Source organism: Gigantopelta aegis, chromosome 9, assembly GCF_016097555.1.
Source record: "Gigantopelta aegis isolate Gae_Host chromosome 9, Gae_host_genome, whole genome shotgun sequence".
NCBI lineage: Eukaryota > Metazoa > Mollusca > Gastropoda > Neomphalida > Peltospiridae > Gigantopelta > Gigantopelta aegis.
Window position 1 is genome coordinate 37306505 of NC_054707.1, and position 20408 is coordinate 37326912.

At 37.0% G+C, this 20408-nt stretch overlaps 2 protein-coding genes across 2 annotated transcripts; one reads left to right on the top strand and one right to left on the bottom strand.

The window, feature by feature from the left end:
• Positions 1-1926: 1926 nt before the first annotated feature.
• On the bottom strand, positions 1927-4378 carry LOC121380493 (THAP domain-containing protein 10-like). Its single transcript, XM_041509320.1, has 2 exons — positions 3862-4378; positions 1927-2254 (listed from the first exon to the last, which is right to left on the bottom strand). Exons 1-2 carry the CDS (start codon positions 4246-4248, stop codon positions 2144-2146), a joined length of 498 nt encoding a protein of 165 aa, XP_041365254.1. The 5' UTR covers positions 4249-4378; the 3' UTR covers positions 1927-2143.
• A 5271-nt stretch (positions 4379-9649) lies between these two features.
• LOC121380407 (sulfate transporter-like) lies at positions 9650-20082 on the top strand. The gene is made up of 2 exons (XM_041509205.1): positions 9650-10056; positions 17710-20082. Exon 2 carries the CDS (start codon positions 17729-17731, stop codon positions 19733-19735), a length of 2007 nt encoding a protein of 668 aa, XP_041365139.1. The 5' UTR covers positions 9650-10056; positions 17710-17728; the 3' UTR covers positions 19736-20082.
• Positions 20083-20408: the final 326 nt, after the last annotated feature.

The window sequence follows — 20408 nt, forward strand, 5'->3', positions numbered from 1 at the left end:
TTAGTTCTGCTTTTAGGTATATATATTGTTTGATATTATCATGGTATGATTCATGTATATGTTCATTTGTTAATATAATAAATAATGTCAAAGGCTACATGTTTTGTTTTCAAGAAGCATATTTTCTAAATTTTGGAGAAATAGACCAAAAATAAATTATGAGCCCAACCTGTACCAGTTTTGATGTCCACTATCTTCCCTGTTTTCTCATCTACTAGTCCATATGACCCATATTTAGCGCAGTATCCAGGACTGTCACACCGACCATCCCCTCCAAGAACAAGTGGTGTTTTTCTTGACTTTATTTCTTCGAGTAATGTCCTCTGATGCTTTTCCCATATTTCAGTAATTGCAGGTTGCAGGTAGTGTCTTTGGTGCATCATATATGTGCTGATACTAATCCCAGCTAAACATAGATTTTTAAATACTCGAAGAACTTTTCCTGGGAGTGCACCTGCAAATAAAATGGCACTGGACAAAAGCACATTTCCTGCAGGAACAGTGCCCAGGAATGGCTGGCTACACCATATCCGTTTTTCTCCACATGTTTCACAATTTTGTTCAACTTCTATGTATGTTCCAAACACTCGCTTTACATGGCATGTTGTGGATGAAAAGCACTCTCGGCACACAACAAATAGGCCAAGGAGTGCCGTTTCAAAAACAATAAATTTTCGTTCACTGTGAACATTGTTGCTAATCTTGGATCTGAAAAATATAACACAATAAGGCCAAACCAAAAATTGCTGTGGTTCCGATCATCCATAGAACAATGGTGCAACGTTTTCAATGAAAATCACAAAACAAATAATATTTGCCAACAAGTCCAAATTAATATCGCCAACAAACAGATGATTTTTTTTTTTAAAACTTATGTACAATATCTAATTGATGTTTATCGCAATCATATGTTCATAAATTGGTACAATATGCATTCTGAAAAATCAGGGAAATACATTGAAAAATGGGTGTAAAAATATGAAGACCACTGTGGCTGAAGACATATTTAATCTTATTATTACTATTTATTTCAACTTATTTCCATGCTTATATCCAATTATGGTTCAAGCAAACTGCCTTGGGCACACACCTCAGCTATCAGGGCTGTTTTTTGTTTTCTGAATGCCGGACAGCTTATATAATATATGTACTAATTTATTAAATTACAAAATTAAAAAACTGAATACAAAAAAAGACCATACTTACTGAGAATCAATGGAGCTGCTATGCTCTGAATAGTACAGGCTGGAGCCTGGCTCGTACAATGACTCATTGCAAGATTTCTCAAAGCTGTCATCATCAACATCAGTATAGTGGTCATTGTCGACATCTGTCATTTCAACATCTTCAGTAGTATAACTGGAAGCTGGTGTAGATGCTGATGGAAGATTACACTGTATACCTCTGCTCCTATAGGCAGGTCTGATATTCACCTGACATCCTGTTTAAATATTAAATACATAATTAATATGCTTCAACAGATTACATATATATATATATATATATATATATATATATATATATATATATATATATATATATATAGATGCATACATAGATAGATCTGTTGAAGCAAAATATAAATGATATAAAAAAGAATCCCAAATGATATACTAGTACAGTACAGATATTTCAGAGTGTTGAAAACTAAAATTCAAGGTACCTTGGTGTACAGTTTTACTGGTTATTAACGTTTGTATCCGCTTGGACTTCTGAGTTCGCTGAGTCTGGCGCATTACATGTACATTATGGACTACATCTGTAGGTTGAACAGGCAATTGTTCCTAAAAAATAAATTGCATCTTCTAAACATGCACATAAAGACATGCATATGGCTAGTACATTAGGCATGCAATACCTGCAAAAATATAAAAAAGCTGATACCTTTTCATCATTTGGAAAAAGTATATGGTATATGGACATATAAATGTAATTATCAAGGATAAAAATTAGCATTCGCTAAAACGCCTGAAGAAACCGTTGGTACTACTTAGCCAAGGGCAATTAAAAAAAATTGAAAGGTTGGCTATCAGATGTTTGCCTGAGGCTAACTACAATGCAATTGGAAACTGCCAGTATCAAAACTTTAAATAATATCTCCATATCACCTGAACACTTGATATAAAGTACATTTACTTTTAATTCAATATATGTAGCCTACCTGTACATGAGTAACATCTGCATCGTGGTCAACATGTACATCAATGTCTGCAGCAGAAGCAATTTCAGTGTCATCTATGACAGCTTGTATGGTCTGAAACATGATTGGAAATAAATATTTAACGACGCCCCCAGCACAAAAAATCTCACACATTAGAATGACCCTAATTGTGTTATGCTTGAAATACTGAGATATACATACTATATAGTACAATTTGCCTGAACTTAGGTATATAGCCTACAGTCAAATTATGCTGTAAAGAGTAAACATCTATTCAGAACAATTTTGTAAATGAATTTGAGGGTATAATTTTCTTTTTATTCATACTGCCTATCTATATTGACATGATATAAAGTGTTATCAGTGAGCATGAGAATTTGGGGCATCGGTGGTTTAATAATCCTACCCCCACCCCACCTCACCCCACCCCACCCCACCCCACCCCCAATGACATGTCGTCAAAGTCCCTAACTGTGTTATGCCAAATCAATAAAATCAACGATGAGTTCCGAACAGTACTGACAATTAATACTGAATTCACAGTGATCAATTGGACAACTTCGTAAATAACGTAATGTTCGTACTGCACAATGATATCAACAAATTTCATTTGTTTTCGATGTTAGGACTCTGAACACACATGGCAAATAATTTAATACTTAGATGTTTTTGAAGTCAGTCGCCAGATGGCGACGATAATACATTCAATCATTCACCATGCCAACATTTTGGTCGCAACGTAGAACACTGCTATTCACTGGTATGAATGTAATGCCTATCAGTATTGACATCAAGTGTTAGCGATGGGAGTTGGTAAAATGTGGACCGGACCAGAACGCTTGACAAAATGATTTTTTCCTTTTGAAAAAATATTAAACAAAGTTTTCATCAACTGTGCATAGTTAAGAAACATATTGTTTCATGTACTGGCCTTAAAAATGGAAAATGATGAACCGCACATGCGTGGTACGATACTTTTCGTAAGCGCCTGTACTTGAATGCAGTTAGAAACGTCGCACTCTTTCCTGTTTACCAGAAGGCTTTCACTTTTATTTACCGAAATGGATTGTTTTACGTCCACATTGTTGATTTTTGTTTACGTTAATTGATTGCAATCTATTTTGTTTCATGTATCATAGCTGAAAAATGTAGAATATTTTTGTAAATATCGTATTTGTGTTTTTGTTACGTGAACAGTTTGGGACGTGGATGGTATCGAGAGAGAGAGAGAGAGAGAGAGAGAGAGAGAGAGAGAGAGAGAGAGAGAGAGAGAGAGAGAGAGAGAGAGAGAGAGAAAAAAAGAGTGAGTGAGAGAAATTGTTATTTTTGCTCTGCCCATATGCGGGTGTTATGGAAATAAATTATTCTTATTTTTATTCAGGGTTTGTGTCAGAGGGTAAAACGAGTATGGCGCCATTATACCTATATGTTTTTGGTTAACCATTTGACAAAATTAATTACTCTTGTTGATCACGACTGTATGATTTTCTTAACCCTAACCCTAAAATTATTTTCTTTCTGGGGGAGCCCTCCCCCACCCACCCCAATACCCCGTTGACTGTGGTTGCATTCAATTCTTTATAGCGCCATACCCAAAGTCTAAGAACAATTTCTGGCAGAAACACTGAGTACGTATGTGTACATGTGTCTTGTTTTATATATTATATTTCAGTGAATATTTAACATTTAGGCCTACTTACCCTAGCTACCTCTCGCTTCTTGTATGCATTCCTTGGTCGTTTCGGTGGGGATGGAGTCGGCCTGTTGCATCCAGGACTCTGTTCAATCGTTTTGTGTCGCACAAAAATTGTTGGCACGGCATCATTTTTCAAAACCATAAGACAAGGTATTCCCATATCTCGCTTCAGACGACAAGTTAGTTCGAACGAATCGAAAGTAAAGTGTCCACTGCATACAACTTGGCTATCGCCACGGTCTCGGACATTTCTTCCTGTCCAGTCTTTCCGCGTTGTTTTAATGGCATTTACCCACAACTTTCTCACAGCAGCATCAGTAGGAAATGCGTGTAAACTAAATCCATCGGCTTTTATGTTGCTACAGCCGCCAACAATACACCGTTTAACCATAATAAAGACAAAAGAAGCAATGAACTAAATTTTCGTATTCACAATGGCGCTGATTATCGAAATGGGTTCCCTTCATGACGTCACGGGTAAAATCTTACGGAAACTCCCGAAACGAATTCAGCTGATTCTGTTTTTCAGGGGACTTTTTTTTAATCGGAAATATATCGGTATATAATTTTTTATAATTTTTATTTTTATTTTTCTAATCATATTAAACAAAATGTCGATTGATATAGCCTAATACATCATACATCTGGAACAGCACTTTAAAACCACATATTTGTGTGATGTAAAATGTTTAAAGTTTGTAAGTACACATATTTATTCAGCAAGTATCACAGACGTTGTCATCTGCCAACAAACGGTGGTTACAGACACTACACTGGTACAAAAACACCATGAAAAATAAAAATAAAACCCTGCAAAAACAAATTAAATCAATGTTTATTTAATTCTTTTAATGTATTCCAACAAATTAATAGGGGTAATTATTGTTGTAAAACTTAAATATATTTTTTTAATCTTTGTCATAAATTTACTATAATGGTATGCCATATTCATAAAATGTTAAACACTTCCTTTCTGTTTGTATTAACAGTTCATAGTAGATCTAACTAAAGTTTATTTCAATAAAAGTATGCAAATTTCACTATTGGAAAATGTAACAATGGGAACTGTAATTCCAAGTTTATGCTTATGACCGTAGCTTCTTTCTTTTTCACATAAGGTTACGGACACTACAGCCTTATATATAACAAGACATAAATGCACTTCATCAAACTAATATTGTGGTATTTATTTGCCAGGATGGCCGATTCAGAACAATTGTAAACATAATATTTATTTTATCTAAGATTTAACTGACTGTTATATAACCATGTATGCTTTTATGCATCATATGACTGATACATATGAATGTTAGAGATACAATAAAAGTGCCAGTTGCGCTCTGATATCTTAAACTTATAGTTTCGTTTCCAACTATTTGCAATAGGGTTATTTTAAAGCGCAATATACTGATTTACACTCAACTTACAGGCAAAGAATCTGAAATAGTAGTCAGTAATAGTTGGTTATGGACAATACCAAACAAAACCTGTCTTTTAAATACAAAATCATAATGTACATACACAGTATGTAAACAAATATACATGTACTATCAAACAAGTAATATGTGCATTTTTTCTTTAGCTTAAAATGTTCATAAAACAATCAGAAAATAAATGGTATGTTTGTTTACACCGTTAAACAGTAACCTTGTTAAAACCCAACGTTAATCATAAATTTGAACAAAATCATTTGAACGTTGAATATAACTATAAAAAAGTTTGAAACAAAACAAATAACATATCTTATATTTAAAAAATACAGTTTTTAAATTATATATTATACAATGTGCGATTTTGGTTTAAAAAATTGAAGTGTCATTAGGACTCCCTATTTACATATCTTTAGAGCCCGCCAACAACCCAGCGAGCCCTACCACGCGTCTCCAGTGGAACAGAAGATACACTAAATGTTTTGCTTAAAACCATGGGAAAGAGCGCTATTCAAGACTGGTTTCCCGGGATTTTGAGATATATGTTGACTGTGTCATTTCGAAGAATCAATGTAATTTGTACAAATAATTTTTACGAACCATACGGACTCGTATGCTAGCCAAGCTAGAGAGTCCTACATGACTTTTGCGACCCTCGGTTCTCGGACTCTCCTCAAAATCGCACACTGTATATATACTCACGGAAGAAAGTTCCCATGTATAATTAAAATTTTAGTGAGACGTATATTTATAAAATTTTAAAATACTGTGTTTTATATAGATGTACTATTTATCTGTTAAAAGTAGTGATCCTCTCCTGTCTTCTGAACTTGAAATACGGTCTACACAATGCTTGTTGCGCCGTCGGTGACGATGTAACAGAACAACACATTGACGTACTGTCATGGTCGTACTTTGTGATCACCTAATCGGTTGCGTACAGTTCTTCCACTGATTTACCTTAACACAGGAATGCATTGGGATATTAAACTTGTCATTTTCAAATGATTCCACGTGTGTACCCCTTGATATTGACGGTTGGTTAACGTGACGTCACGTGTCGACTCCCTAAACATGGAAGATCCCTAGTATTCCTAAACTGTCGAGAACATTTCCGCAGACACTGCTTAGTTTTCTTATGAACACCAGTGAACACCAAAATGACTAGCAACAACGTCTATGCCATGCTAACTGCAATCATACACATCGTTCGAAGAAGTTCCTTTTCTTGGAGGCGTGACATCACACTGACGACGATCAGATACCAACAAAAGTATTTTTCTGAGTGATGAGAATCCATACAATAGTTTTAGAATCCAATGATAAGAAAAATGACGTCAAACAGGAGCACGTGACCAAGAATGCTAGTAATGCAACATACGATCACAAAACATGAATAGCTCTGCAATTGACTGGGCACCGCTCGAATATGGAAGGAATTTGTGACACGTTCATTTACTGAAATTTGTATGACCAAATTTCATTTGCTGAAATTTGTATGACCAAATTTCAAGTAAATTATATTCTGTATGCAATTATTTGGTGCACAGGAACCTTTTCCCGCGAGTATATATCATTAGATGGTTACGGACACGACAGATATTATGTGACAAACCTATAAGTTGCCTTAATTTTGTTAAATTTTTGTAATATTAAAAGATATTGCACTTTTTATTCCTAAATCATAAATACTAATTATTTGTGAGAAAATTCAGTGTAACATGATTTAATTTCACTTACTTTTTAAAGACTTAATATTCATATAGACTTAAGGTATAGGCATAACGAACTAGTACATTTACATAAATTGCAATAACTTTGGAACCTGATGATCCATTTTTATAAACTAACTCCCATTGTAAAGAGAATAGAATTGTTTGGAAACGATAGCCATTTTAACATAAAACATGTTCAATATATGTTTACAACAAAGGGATGATTTTAGTGAAAACTAAAATGGAAATCTATAATGATAAAAAGTACCCTAATTTGACCAACTAATTGACTCAAGTGTGCAATTTGTATTGAAGTTAGAGGGCCTGAAATACTCCACACAGTTTGGTGTGACCCATATTCATCAACACAAACCAAACAGTGATGTGTTGGGCCACACTATTTCATTGTAGAGTAGCATAACATACTGAATCATGATTTTTAAACACTACAGCATAATTATTTTTCACTATTAGAGCCGTTTATGATCACTGAAATCAAACATTACTTATATTTTATTGTTTAGATTATCCATTTCCGCAGAACCGAAGTGTTTCTTGTCATCCTGTTGTTTCTAATACCACAAAATAAATTTTTCATATGTTTAAAAACGCACGTGCGTCTGATTGATTCGAATTCTAGTCACAGACTCTTGTTTCACTCTGTTGTAACTTTATCCAAGTGTGACACAGGTTTGTAGATGAACTAAACTTGTGTCCATTTTTACGAGTTGAAACTAGGGCCTGCGCCTTTACAACGCAGTACTTCGCCTTTACCACAAAGGCTAAGTGCCAGAATACATTTGTCTTGCATTTTAAAATGTTACTGAGGAGTTGTTGTTGTGTGATGACGTCTCATACCACACAATTCGTGTTTCGCCGTATACAAACAGGGCAAAGAGAATACCAGTCTAGCAAAGTACTGGACCTTTGTTTTTAAAATTGTAATTCGGACAAATCCTAAATCCCCAGTATCTGTACACGTGCTTGCTTTTATAACATAAATCAGAACTATTAGTCTATCCTGTTATCGATGTTAGGAAAATACTATTACCGGGTATTTGCAACTATGTTGCATATTTGACATGCACATTGATAGGGGAAAACAAGCATTCTGTTTAAGCAATACATGTCCCCTATCAGACACAACACATATTTGTATTTCCTAAGATCAGGGGCCATAACTGTAAAAATAAGCGGCAAATAGCCACCGATCTAATTAAAATTAGCTTCCCTGGTTAATTACTATTACCTGTGGATCTAACAGCATCCCGTTGGAGCTCATGTCCAGTTGACCTTTCATTCGACCAACCAAAACCGTACTTGCAAAACCATGCCAGTGATTTGAAAACATTCGGGATTATGCCGAGGGTATACGAAATGATTCGGGTGAATTACGAATTATGCCGGAAACTAATTTCAATATAAAAGTTTATATAAAATTCGTTTCAAGACGAACCCCCCCCCCCCCCCCCACACACACACCGTGATGGTATAGCCATAAAATCTGTTTATACTAGTATACATTCCAGAGTTTATTACTGCACTTTTCCCCGTTTTTTAATGTTGAAGTAGACCAACAAGTTCGCCTATTGCATAAATAGTCTCGCTTGATATTTTTAGAATTTGTATGCTCCCGAATAACGCAATAAAAGGCGAAGTGTAATTGGTCGATATTTAAATTGTTATTTGTTGATGAAATGTCACCTGGATATGGGAGTCCACGCAATGCTGTTAGATCTACTGGTAAACCAGTAGAGCTAATTTTAATCAGATTAAATCGCCATGAATGTGAAACGATCACTAGATCTATATGGTAAGAGTTAAACACAAACTTTTAGCTCAATGTCTTGAGGCATTACGAAAACAAAGTTCGAAAAATTATATGTGGGACATACAGATGGACAGAAAGACAGTCAGATAGACAGACATAGATAAAACCTATACGGTAGTCCCCTCCGGTTGGACTGGAAGAGGATTAAAAGAAAGAAAGAAAGAAAAAATATCCGGAGAAATGCCTTGACATCGACCCACACACTTCGTCCATATTTTCAATGGAAGTAGTCCATGTGTCTACAAGCAAACCATCAAATATTAGTCTACAGTTTATCCACAGATAATCAAGCTGTAGCTTATCCATGGTAGAAAACATGATCTTTTGGCAGGACGTCATCAATCTGAGAATTTCTGAGCACCTCACAAGCAATTATATCACATCACATTCATTTAACGTTGGACGACCAAATATTATAATTTATTTTGTGTGTTTATAAAAATAATTTATTTAGGAAATATTTCGATATGAATAATAAGGAAGTTAGGGAGCACTTTTACAAAATGTTTTAGGACGCAAGACAAGTCTTCTCTTGTCCTATTTTTCTTGTCATAGTAAAGAAAACCCAAAAATAAAAAAAAATAAAAAAAATTTGCCTTCGCTTATTTTGGCTGGGGAAAACAATGCCGTCACTAAAACGTTTAGTAAAACTGCACTCTAACTTCCTTATTATTCACACTGAAATATTTCCCAAATAAATTATTTTAATAAACACGCAAAATAAAATTTAATCTATGTAATTCCGTTTAAAAATAATTAAAATTTAAAAAATCCCCCCCCCCCCCCCCCCAACCAACACCCCTTCTGTAACGCTAAACAAAACTTAGTTTGATAGCTGTGTCCCGCATGTAAATCAATCGTTATTCGTGAAGGTCACGGTCAGATCCGCCATTGTTGCTAACACAAAATTACATGTGCGTGAAGGACAGACGCCAGAGGCTTGTTCAGGAGGGTGAACGCTCGCCGTCACTCGCTAGTTTAGTTTTTGCGCCTAACGTTACATGAATGTAATGCGACAGACGTACCAGTTAAACTGGTCGCGGACGTTCGCTCTGCTGAACATGCAGTTTGCTAGTGACGTGCTCAGAAATGACAACTATCGAACAACTATGATATAATTGATATCACACTTGTGGAGTATGGATTTGAAATGTACATTGGTTATAATGCCCTCGTTTGAATAGATCGACAATCATCCAAAATTGATTAGAAGGAAACAATACGTAAGTTCAAAGTTTGCAGCAGGTAACCTAGCGGTAACGATTCACTGTAATGGTGTCAAAAAGCATGAAGTAAAAAAAAACACGTGATGTTAATAATTATTTGATTCGTTTAATTGTTATCATTTATTAATGTTTCTAATACATGTAAATGCACGTAGAAGGAAACAATACGTAAGTTCAAAGTTTGCAACAGGTAACCTAGCGGTAACGATTCACTGTAATGGTGTCAAAAAGCATGAAGTAAAAAAAAAAACCGTGATGTTAATAATTATTTGATTCGTTTAATTGTTATCATTTATTAATGTTTCTAGTACATATAAATGCACGTAGAAGGAAACAATACGCAAGTTCAAAGTTTGCAACAGGTAACCTAGCGGTAACGAGCCACAGTAATTTGATTCGTTTAATTGTTATAATTTATTAATGTTTCTAGTACATGTAAATGCACGATAACACATACAACTAAACACTTGTGGCAAGTCCTAGGCCACAAACCACCTTTCTTTTGTAAACATTCCCGTTGACGTCTTCGATGATCGACTTAAAGGGACACACCCTAGTTACGGCTAGTTGTTAACCATTACGGCGTTGTTTTTCGCTATTAAACCCATTTTTTCACAAATAAAATTGCACTTTAATTACCGTTTATTATTTAGAATATACATTTCCATTCACCTGAAGTGTTTTTTGGTAATCCTGGTAATCCTGGTTTTTGTAATACCACAAAATGCATTTTTCTTATTTATTAAAAACGCACGCATGTTTGAGAAGAAACCGTTGAGCAGACAAGGTCTAATCTATTTTTAGACGAGATATTTCCATTTCAATGTCACAGACGTTGGTATACCACGTGACCGTTATCATTTTGGTTCAGACAAGTAAGTGTCTCAATACAAAACGTTACAAACCCTTAAAACCAATAATGTTGCTAAGTCGTACTATATTTGGAGAGGGGATACAACCAGGACAGAACAGTGAGAGGTGAATAGAACGCACCCCAAGTCTGTGCGCACTCTGTCAAATTTGTCGTGACGTAGACATTGTTGTGCTTCGAGCGACATCTACCGGTGACATCAGAATACTAACTTTCAAAATTATTTCAAGCAATTGGGACATGGGGATTCCCATGGTATTTATCGATATAAAACCTGCTTTTTCACTCCATTTGATAAAAACATGATCTAAGTGTGTTACAGGTTTGTAGATTAACCAAATTATAATTTATTTTCGCTGGATGGAGCTAGGGTGTGCGGCTTTAACACAACCTACTATTCTCGGTCGCTTTAACACTCTTCGTAGATCGAGTTACTTCATTCATAAACCAGTGTATTCATAAAGTTGGTAACCTACAATGTGAGGTCATATATATATAATATATATATATATATAGCAGGAGAACCTGAAATATAATGTTAATATCAACTATTAGACCGAACATAAGTTTTGACCACAGACATCCTATAAAGCGGCCCTCACATATCGGTCGCGGCGCCCGCTCGACTCCTAAAACAGGCCAAAATATTATTGGAAAAATGGAAAATTATTGGAAAAAAATCTGCCGGGTGCCGTGGGATTTCCACGGGCCCCTCAAGGGCACCCTACGATAGCCTGACGGCCCCCTCCCGAGCGATTTGTACAGCATCGGCCAGGCGCCTGCTGGTCCCCCCCCCCCCCCCCCCCCCCCCCCCCACGGCGGCTTCTAAACAGCCCCCACAACATCCAATCCAATCCAATCCAATAGGGTTTAACGTGCACATTCAGAACAAGCTGTTTTAGCGCATGTCTGTCCAGGACAGAAAAGTTTGGGGTGGGTAGGAGGAGGGACCGCCTGCACTGGCAAGTGCAATAGAGCAGTAGCAGTCCGGCCGTGACCGGTAACAGGCGGAGGGTGGTATGGTGCTGTGGAATTTGGAATTGATAATTACAGCCAAAGAGAAATGGTGCGCATTTTAGGTGACAGATTTTTGGTGCAATTTTGTACGGTCTGCCGAAAGTGAAAGATAGGAAGCTACGAGTAGGTTTGGAATTTTACAGGGGTTCTAGAATATTTTTAAAATTCACTTGCCATAGGGCCAGTGGATTTGAAAATTCACTGGCCATGGTGAAAAATTCACTTGCCCAATTTTAACTGTTGATAAAAAAAACAAAACAAGTAAATTAAAATAATTAACTTTTTAATGTCCATTTTTCATACTGAGATCATGTTTAATCAATTTGTCAATTTACACAACAGGTAGGCTCATTGGGCATGCTTTATGGTTTGTTTAGAAAAATATGCAAATAATTTTCATCAGTTTAGATTTAGATTTAAAACCACCTAAGTTATAAAAAATAATCCATGTTACCGAGATATTACAACAATTAACAGCATTATTCATTTACTTATGAATGGGAACTTACCCACCCCCTCAAAAAACATAAAGAGAAAAGAAACAATTAAGAACCTTTATTAGCATAAAGTGTACATTTAAAGTATTTGTAAATAGTGACGTGCAACCTTTAAAACTAATAAAAGACTGGTTACCGTTTTACATATTATTAGTATTAGAATTTAGAGTAACAAATCTTTGGATTTCAGTGTAAAAAACAAAATGGCGGCAAAACAATGAACTTTCGTTAAAATTCCAATGTTTACACTTTATAACTTTAATAAAGTTATATCAGTAGGTATATTGATGTCATAGATGGGTCAGAGATTACTGGTGGCCAACTATTTGTTAGTGAAATATTGCACGTGATAGCAAATCGAAAGAAGTGACTTGTAGATGTTTCTTTTGTTTTGTATGATCGTAGGACGTAGCGTTGTAGATTTTTTTATTTTTAAAAAAACAATTTATTATTTTTTTTTTTAACCACTTGCCATGGGATTGCACAAAGTAACTTTTACTGGCCCGAATCCCAGAAACACTGGCCTCGGGCATCGGGCCACCGTATTCTAGAAGGCCTGAATTTTAGTACGCCAAGAGTAGCTCGTTACCGGGACCCCCACAACTTTATACAATGCATCTATATATACTCGAGGCGCGGACGCCAGGGGGCAGCCCGACACCAATCACCAGTCGCCCGTGCGGGTTCCGCCAGGACGCCTACCGATCTGTTCTTTGATCAGCCTGCCAGACTATCTAGGTGTGTCCGGCCGACGCCCTGGCGGCTGCACTGTCTCCACTGCGATCCAATGTTTAAAGGGCATCGCCCGGGCCCCGTCTAATATGTGAGGGCACACGTCGCAGACATGAAATTTGCCCGATCCATCCACAAGCTCTAAATCCCCCAGCGACTCCTGCGATTACAAAAATCGTGCGGACGCCGGCTGATATGTGAGGGCCGCTTAAGAACGTTCAGGTCTGTTTATCAACACACCGAAACACATTCCATAGTTTGCAGGTGCATCACGCAGGAAGGTCGATTAATCACCGTGGAACATTATTTCTGTCGATCATTTTCATTCTGTTAATCATATAGTTGTTATTGTTTGAATTTGCGATTTACTGATAAAAAACCCCGTAAACTTTCAAATTTCACTTTTGACCCCACCCGTCCTTCAAGATCTTTGGTGGTCATAAAACCTACTGTAATACTGAACTACCGGTTGTAATGTTTGCCCAATTAATTCACTGTTATCATATAACCATTCCCCACAGCTATTATACTTTACAATTTTGGCAATTGTAAATTCTTATTATAGTTCCCCTACTTTTTTTGAGTATATGTATATAATCTGGGGTCTTGCTACATGTCATAAGCAATGGCGGACCCGTCATTTTTTAAGACTAATTTCCAATACACCCGCCATCCATTGGCAGCGTTAGTAATATCCGCCATCCGTTTATTTAGGCCGCCATCCAAACTCACAAGTCATGCCATCATCTTGAACTACCAGAGTATTCAGGTTCATTGTCATTTACAAGACATTTTTGAAGTACTTGTACCCTGCAAATCTTAGGTACCATCCCTTTCTATAACTTATATAAGTGGAACCAGCTCTACCGATTCCTTCCATCCCTTTCCTGAATACTGGAGAGACCACTGAATACGTATGTGTGTGCGTATGTGTGTGGGTAGAGAGAGAGAGACAGACAGAGAGAGACAGAGAGAGAGAGAGAGAGAGAGAGAGAGAGAGAGAGAGAGAGAGATACGCACACAAATATACATAATTGTTAAGGTTTATAATAAAGACTCTGACTATCTTTGTTGTCTCTACATATATACCTGAGTACACACCCAACTGAAAGTAAATATCTTCAACAGTTTTTATTTTAAAACATTTTGTTTAATATGACATATTGCATTTGTACAAAACTATATGCAATATATATGCTTTTTGAGGTGTACATTATATTAGGTTGCACTGTAGAAACAGTTTCAGTGAGGTTGTCAAGTTTATGTCAGAATACACCAGATCCTGGTTGTCATAAAGACACATAGCTGGACACTTTTTGAAAAATGTATGTTATCAGTATAGGTAGTACTAAACCAAATAACTTCCGGCTGGGTCAAAGTTAGAGGTGCACCAAACTTTTGATAGAGAAGTGAACACCACAAGTCCTGTGATTGGTTATAAATGTGAGTGTGTTGGTTGTAAAAAATAATAGTTTCATCTGGGTAAAAAAAAAAAGCTATTTTATTTCATCTAGTACCAATGTGTCAAGTAGCCGTGTGCTTGAAACATGTATGGGGTACCTGTAAAAAAAAGTACTCGAATTTTGTGCGGAACTAGGGTAGTCATAGACACTACCCGTTGTCTCAGAAACGAGCAGCTTGACCCCCAATTTTTTCTGATTCACTTTAAGTGTGAGGGGTGGTAGTATTTATATCCGTGGGGTTTATGTCGGTTGATACGCTGCAGGTAGGAGTTTTAGCCACATATGTTAGTATTGTCGTCTATGGGATTTGATTTGGTAGTATATACCCTACACGGACGTTGTCTGGGCTAGACTGCATATCTGTGAGTCTGTGGCCAGATTTTGTGGCGCCAGTGTTGCTTCGAACTCTCAGACACTTAACACTTAATTATTATCTATAAATGGGTGTTCCTCAAGTTCATCATTGTGTACTATTTTAAAAAGGCAACACGGATTTCGCCTTACATTGACTGGCACTCAAATCAAGCTGGTCAAAGCGACGTTTTGGTTCACTTCGCCCGCTTGCGTTAGCCTTGCAATATAAAGGATGCATTGTCATAGTTGCAAGTGTCACGTTTTACTAGTTGGGTTAAGTAACATGAAATCAACCCTTGCTTAATTACTTCGATAGTATCATAATAGTAACGTGGTGTCATTCGTCAAAAACGGGGGTTTCAAATGTTTTGTACATGACAAAAATTGCCATTGTTGGTTATGTACTCACTTCTCTCTCAAGGTACGTTCCCTCCTTTATTTAATTTTTTCCAGTAATATAATTAATTATCTTTTTATAGCTTATTCCATAGTCCTGAGCGATATTTGAAGACCACTTAAGAGATGTAATGGGGTCTTTTTTGACAAAAAATTCCAGTCTATAAAACAATCATGATAATTAGATTAAACTTACGAATGCGAATAGCACAAAATCAGCAGACATTTTAACACAACAGACCGATTTATGTAAAACGTTTTTCACTTGTGTGCCGTGAATGATTGTGAAACCAGTGCAGATGGTTGGTGCCCTATTAACTAAAGCCTAAAATCCACTCGATGTCAACGTAATTGTTAAAACTGCCACTGCAACCGACATCATATGGGTAATTTTACGTTAACATTGTTTGAATTTCAAATACCTGTATTTCTGTCACTATTGCATTCATGCATTACTTGCTGTTACTTTCATATCTGATGACAATAAGCTCTCAATAGGCTACTAACATAACCCCCCCCCCCCAAAAAAAAAAAAAAAAAAAAAAAAAAAACCCATAGAGTTTGGCAGCTAGTTAATTAACAGTGAATGACATTAAAAAAAGTTCCATTTTTATTATGTCAATCACTAGTAATTAAATGGTCACCAAAGATCACGTAAGATGAATTTTTGTTGCAGCATTACGTAGCCTATGGTCTTCAGATATGAACATAACCATACGCGTACGAGACACAGGGCAGGAGGGAAGGGGTGGCAAACCCTTTTAATGCTGGAGCCAAACCTGTAATTCGGTCAAAAATAATAAGAGATATTCGGGGGAAATGTGCTAACCTGAGACCTTTTTACAATCTATTTCCATTATTATCTATGAATAGGTGGCATCAAGTTCATCACCCGCAACATTAGTTGTAATCCATGATAAAATGCGTAATCATTTGTTTGCAACCCTATATAGCTGTTTGGTAGTAATGCTAATATTAAGAAATGTTGTTATCCAGATTCGGGCATTTTCGTTTAATTAGAGCTAAAATTAGCCTGCCCCCCCCCCCCCCCCCCCCCTTCAAAAATGGTATCCCGTACGCATATGAACATAACAGCAAGGCATGCTTGGATACATAAGCAACCAAAATACAGGTATAAAAAATTAAAATGGGTGGAAAATGTGGCGTCAGTTACCGTGCAATTGCCCATATGAATGCAACGGTTATCTGGTCATTGACGTTACTAAGCTCTTGTAATGTCTCATGTGGTGGTCTCTTGTGATGTCATCAACATCACGGACAATTTGTTCCCCATTGAGCATGTGTTGAACGGGATACCCAGAGCACTCCCTGCAGTCTTGCCCCATGTACAACCAAGCAAGGTTTTACAGACAAACTTTGGGGCACCAAAGAAGACCTGATTAAGATTGTGGTATTTTTCAACAGAACCGACTCCAAATCTAAAGCATGATCATCTACGTAGCTTGATCGCATAAGATCGAGATGCAATGACAACTCAGTTACTTACAAACTTCACCAGACAACGTACTGATTTGGAGGTGCAACTCATCGCTATATGGAATTGTATTCTGCAAGCTTCCATACACGTCTGTGAAACAGAAAATGCACTGCAGTCACCTACGCAGCTAGTGGACACACCAGTTATTAACATGCTAATTTTTATACATCATTCCCAGTACACGTGATGGTTTGCAGCAGTGATGTCACAGACAACAGCATCTTCTTCACTTCACATGATGTGCTTAACTGGACCTGTGAAACCATCAAAACATGTAATCCATGAACAGTTTAATTTTGGGACTAATATAGTAGGATAAAGGGTACATTGTTTGGTCCTTAAATGGGTGTATGCAAATGAGCAGGCCCACTCCCACCCCGATTCTCCAGGTTTTTACGGGATTGGCATGAAGAACACAAAATACACCAGAAAACTAATATGTGCAGCATTATTAACATTGATAATATTGGGTAAGTAGGATTCGTCAGGAAGTTACCATCACGCTTCTATGTATTTAAATAACAATAACAATAATGCCTTCCTAAATCCGCTTATAGAATCTTCGACTAACAGAAATAGGCATCACATAATCTTAACACAACATCACAAAAATGTCGCCTTCCACCGACAAGACATACCACAGTTTCTGTTCTCTATTTCTCAATTTAATTTGTTTTGTTTTTAGATGTACAAGGCAGTTTGTACCATATAAGACATACAAGAACATTTTTAAGTGTCTTCTTAAGACAGGCGGCGGATGACAACAATAGCTTGACCTTTATTTGCGTTTCACAATAACCCTGATCACACTTTGTTTTTCAGACTGCAATTTTCGGCAACTATGGAATTGTCCTTGGATACCGTAACTCCCGATGATGATTTTGAGACGATTTGCATCAAGCGTCGAGTCTACACACAACCCGACTTGGACAAGGTCTACAATGAAACGCCAACGCCTAGAACCTTGAAAGAACGCACCAGAAAGGCATGTCAGTACAACAAGAAGACCGTTTGTAAAGGCATCCTGTCAATGTTACCCATTTTCCATTTCTTTAGGTGGTATAAGTGGAGACAGAACCTGGTCAGTGATGCACTGGCTGGTCTGTCTGTTGCCTTCATGCATCTACCAGTAAGTCTCGCTATGGGTATTCTTTCATCACTTAAACCCATTTATGGGTTGTACACCTCATTCTTTGGAATATTATTTTATACAATATTTGGCACGTCTCGCCATGTTTCCTTTGGAACGAATTCTGTATTGACTCTTCTGACTGCCACTATAGTGGAAAGGGAGGCCGATTTAAAATATGGTGATGTAGACATTCCTTCAAACCTAAGTGCAGTAGACTCAACTATCGAAAATGAAAGACTGGAGTACAAAGTTGGTATTGCAATGGCTGCTGCTTTCATGACTGGACTAATTTTACTTGTAATGGGTTTACTGAGATTAGGGTTTATCACCAGCTATCTTTCTGTCTCATTTGTTGGTGGATTTACAACGGGAGCAGCCTTTCACATCGCGACCAGTCAAGTCAGCAAAATATTAGGCATCAATGTACGAAGTCACTCTGGAGCTGGAAAAATAGTGTTCGTGTATATGGACATAATTAAGAACATTGCAAACACAAATGTTGGAGATCTCATTGTTGGCATAATAAGCATGGTCATTTTGCTAGGAGTGAAGATTGGAATCAATGAACGTTATAAGAAGAAAATGAAAATGCCTATACCTATAGATCTGACTCTTGTTATTACAGCAACAATAATTTCACATTTTGCTGAGTTTGAAAGACGCTTCGGAATTTCTGTGGTTGGGCATATTCCATCTGGAATGCCTGTACCACGTCTACCAGATGTAAATGCATTAGGTAGAATCGGCCAAGACAGCTTCATAATCGCTATACTGGCTTTTGCTATGTCAATATCCATGGCAAAGCTTTGTGCTACTCTGCATAGCTATGAAATAGACAGCAACCAAGAGTTAATAGCCTACGGAGCATCCAATGTGCTCGGGTCATTTTTTCAGTGTTTTCCAATGTGTGTGGCACCACCAAGAACAATGCTCCTTAGTTCGCTTGGAGCCAAAACAACGCTGAATGCGATTCCAACTGCCATATTTATGCTGGTAGTGTTGCTGGTGGCGGGTCCACTCTTTGTCTCTCTTCCAGTAACTCTTTTGGCAGCAATGATTATCGTAGCAGTGAAGAATGTACTGCTTCAAGTCAGACAACTTCCTAATGTTTGGATGGTCTGCAAATCAGATTTTGTGATTTGGCTGGTAACAGTAATAGTTTGCATTCTAGTTGATCTTGATATTGGCATTATTGTAGGAGTGGGAACATCTATATTTACAGTCATCGTCCAGAGTCAGTTTTCATCTGGGCGACTGGTTGGAATCTCAGAGCAAGAAGACATTTACCTCGACCTCAAGGGTCGCAAAAATATCAAAGAACTGAACGGGGTAAAAATACTTTACTTTAACACACAATTATTTTTTGCCAGCGTGGACAGATTTAAATCGGAGCTTTTTAAGAAAACGTTTAATCCATTAAATTTTGAGATTGGTAGGGGTATAAACGACAATGAAACGTGTATCCATCACATCATTATAGACTGTTCCGCTATGACCTACATTGACACGGCTGGTGTAAATGTCCTTAAGATGGTCATTAAGCAATTCAAGCGAGCTGGGACAGAAGTATTTCTTGCAAACTGTTGCCGCTGTATGTTGATTGTGTTGGACAGAGCTCAGGTTTATGACATCCTGCCAAAAGATCATGTTTTCTTCAGTGTACACGACGCTGTGACCAAAGCTGCTGGAGCGAGATTATTTGTAGTGAAACTGTAGGCTGAAATAAAATTGTTTAAAACTTGATTATGATGAACATGGACGTCTGTTTGATATAGAAGAAGCATATGGTTCGGTATCAGGACATTTGTCTCTCTTCTTTTCCACCAGTGATTTCGTCCATGTTCAATGTACATTTTAGATATGCCACAACTTTTGAAATACTAATAGTATGATTTCTAACATCGATCATAGAATACACCAAGAGTTCTGATTAATGTTATAATATGTAAAAATAGCAAGTGTCATTTGGCAGGTTTCGAACCTACTGCACTGATTCGCGTGGCATTGGACACTTTAGCGTCATTAAAAAAAAAAAAAATACATATATTTATTTACAATATCAACATAATACATACATTTATCATCCATTAAAGGCTTTTGTAGGAGATATCGCTGGCACTATAATTTGCGATATCTCCTGCGGAGATATCGCTTCTTAAAATCTTGATTGGTAAAATTTTAATAACAAGACAATGTTTTGTTACGTCACTGTGTTTGTTTCAGCGCTAAACCTACCATTGGTGACGTCACACCACTGCCGTTCTGCTAGTTAACGAGTCTACTGCTGACATTAAACCACATTACTGACATTGTTTACAACTGTCGCAAATGAAAAGAATGATAATAGATGATAAAAAGAATACCCCCTCGTGTCTTGTGATATCACAAT

Coding starts and splice junctions, on each gene's coding strand:
- LOC121380493 (XM_041509320.1), bottom strand. CDS start 4,248: ATGGTTAAACGGTGTATTGTTGGCGGCTGTAGCAACATAAAAGCCGAT. Junction 2,255..3,861: donor AGAAGCGAGAGGTAGCTAGG/GTAAGTAGGCCT, acceptor ATCATGTTTCAG/ACCATACAAGCTGTCATAGA.
- LOC121380407 (XM_041509205.1), top strand. CDS start 17,729: ATGGAATTGTCCTTGGATACCGTAACTCCCGATGATGATTTTGAGACG.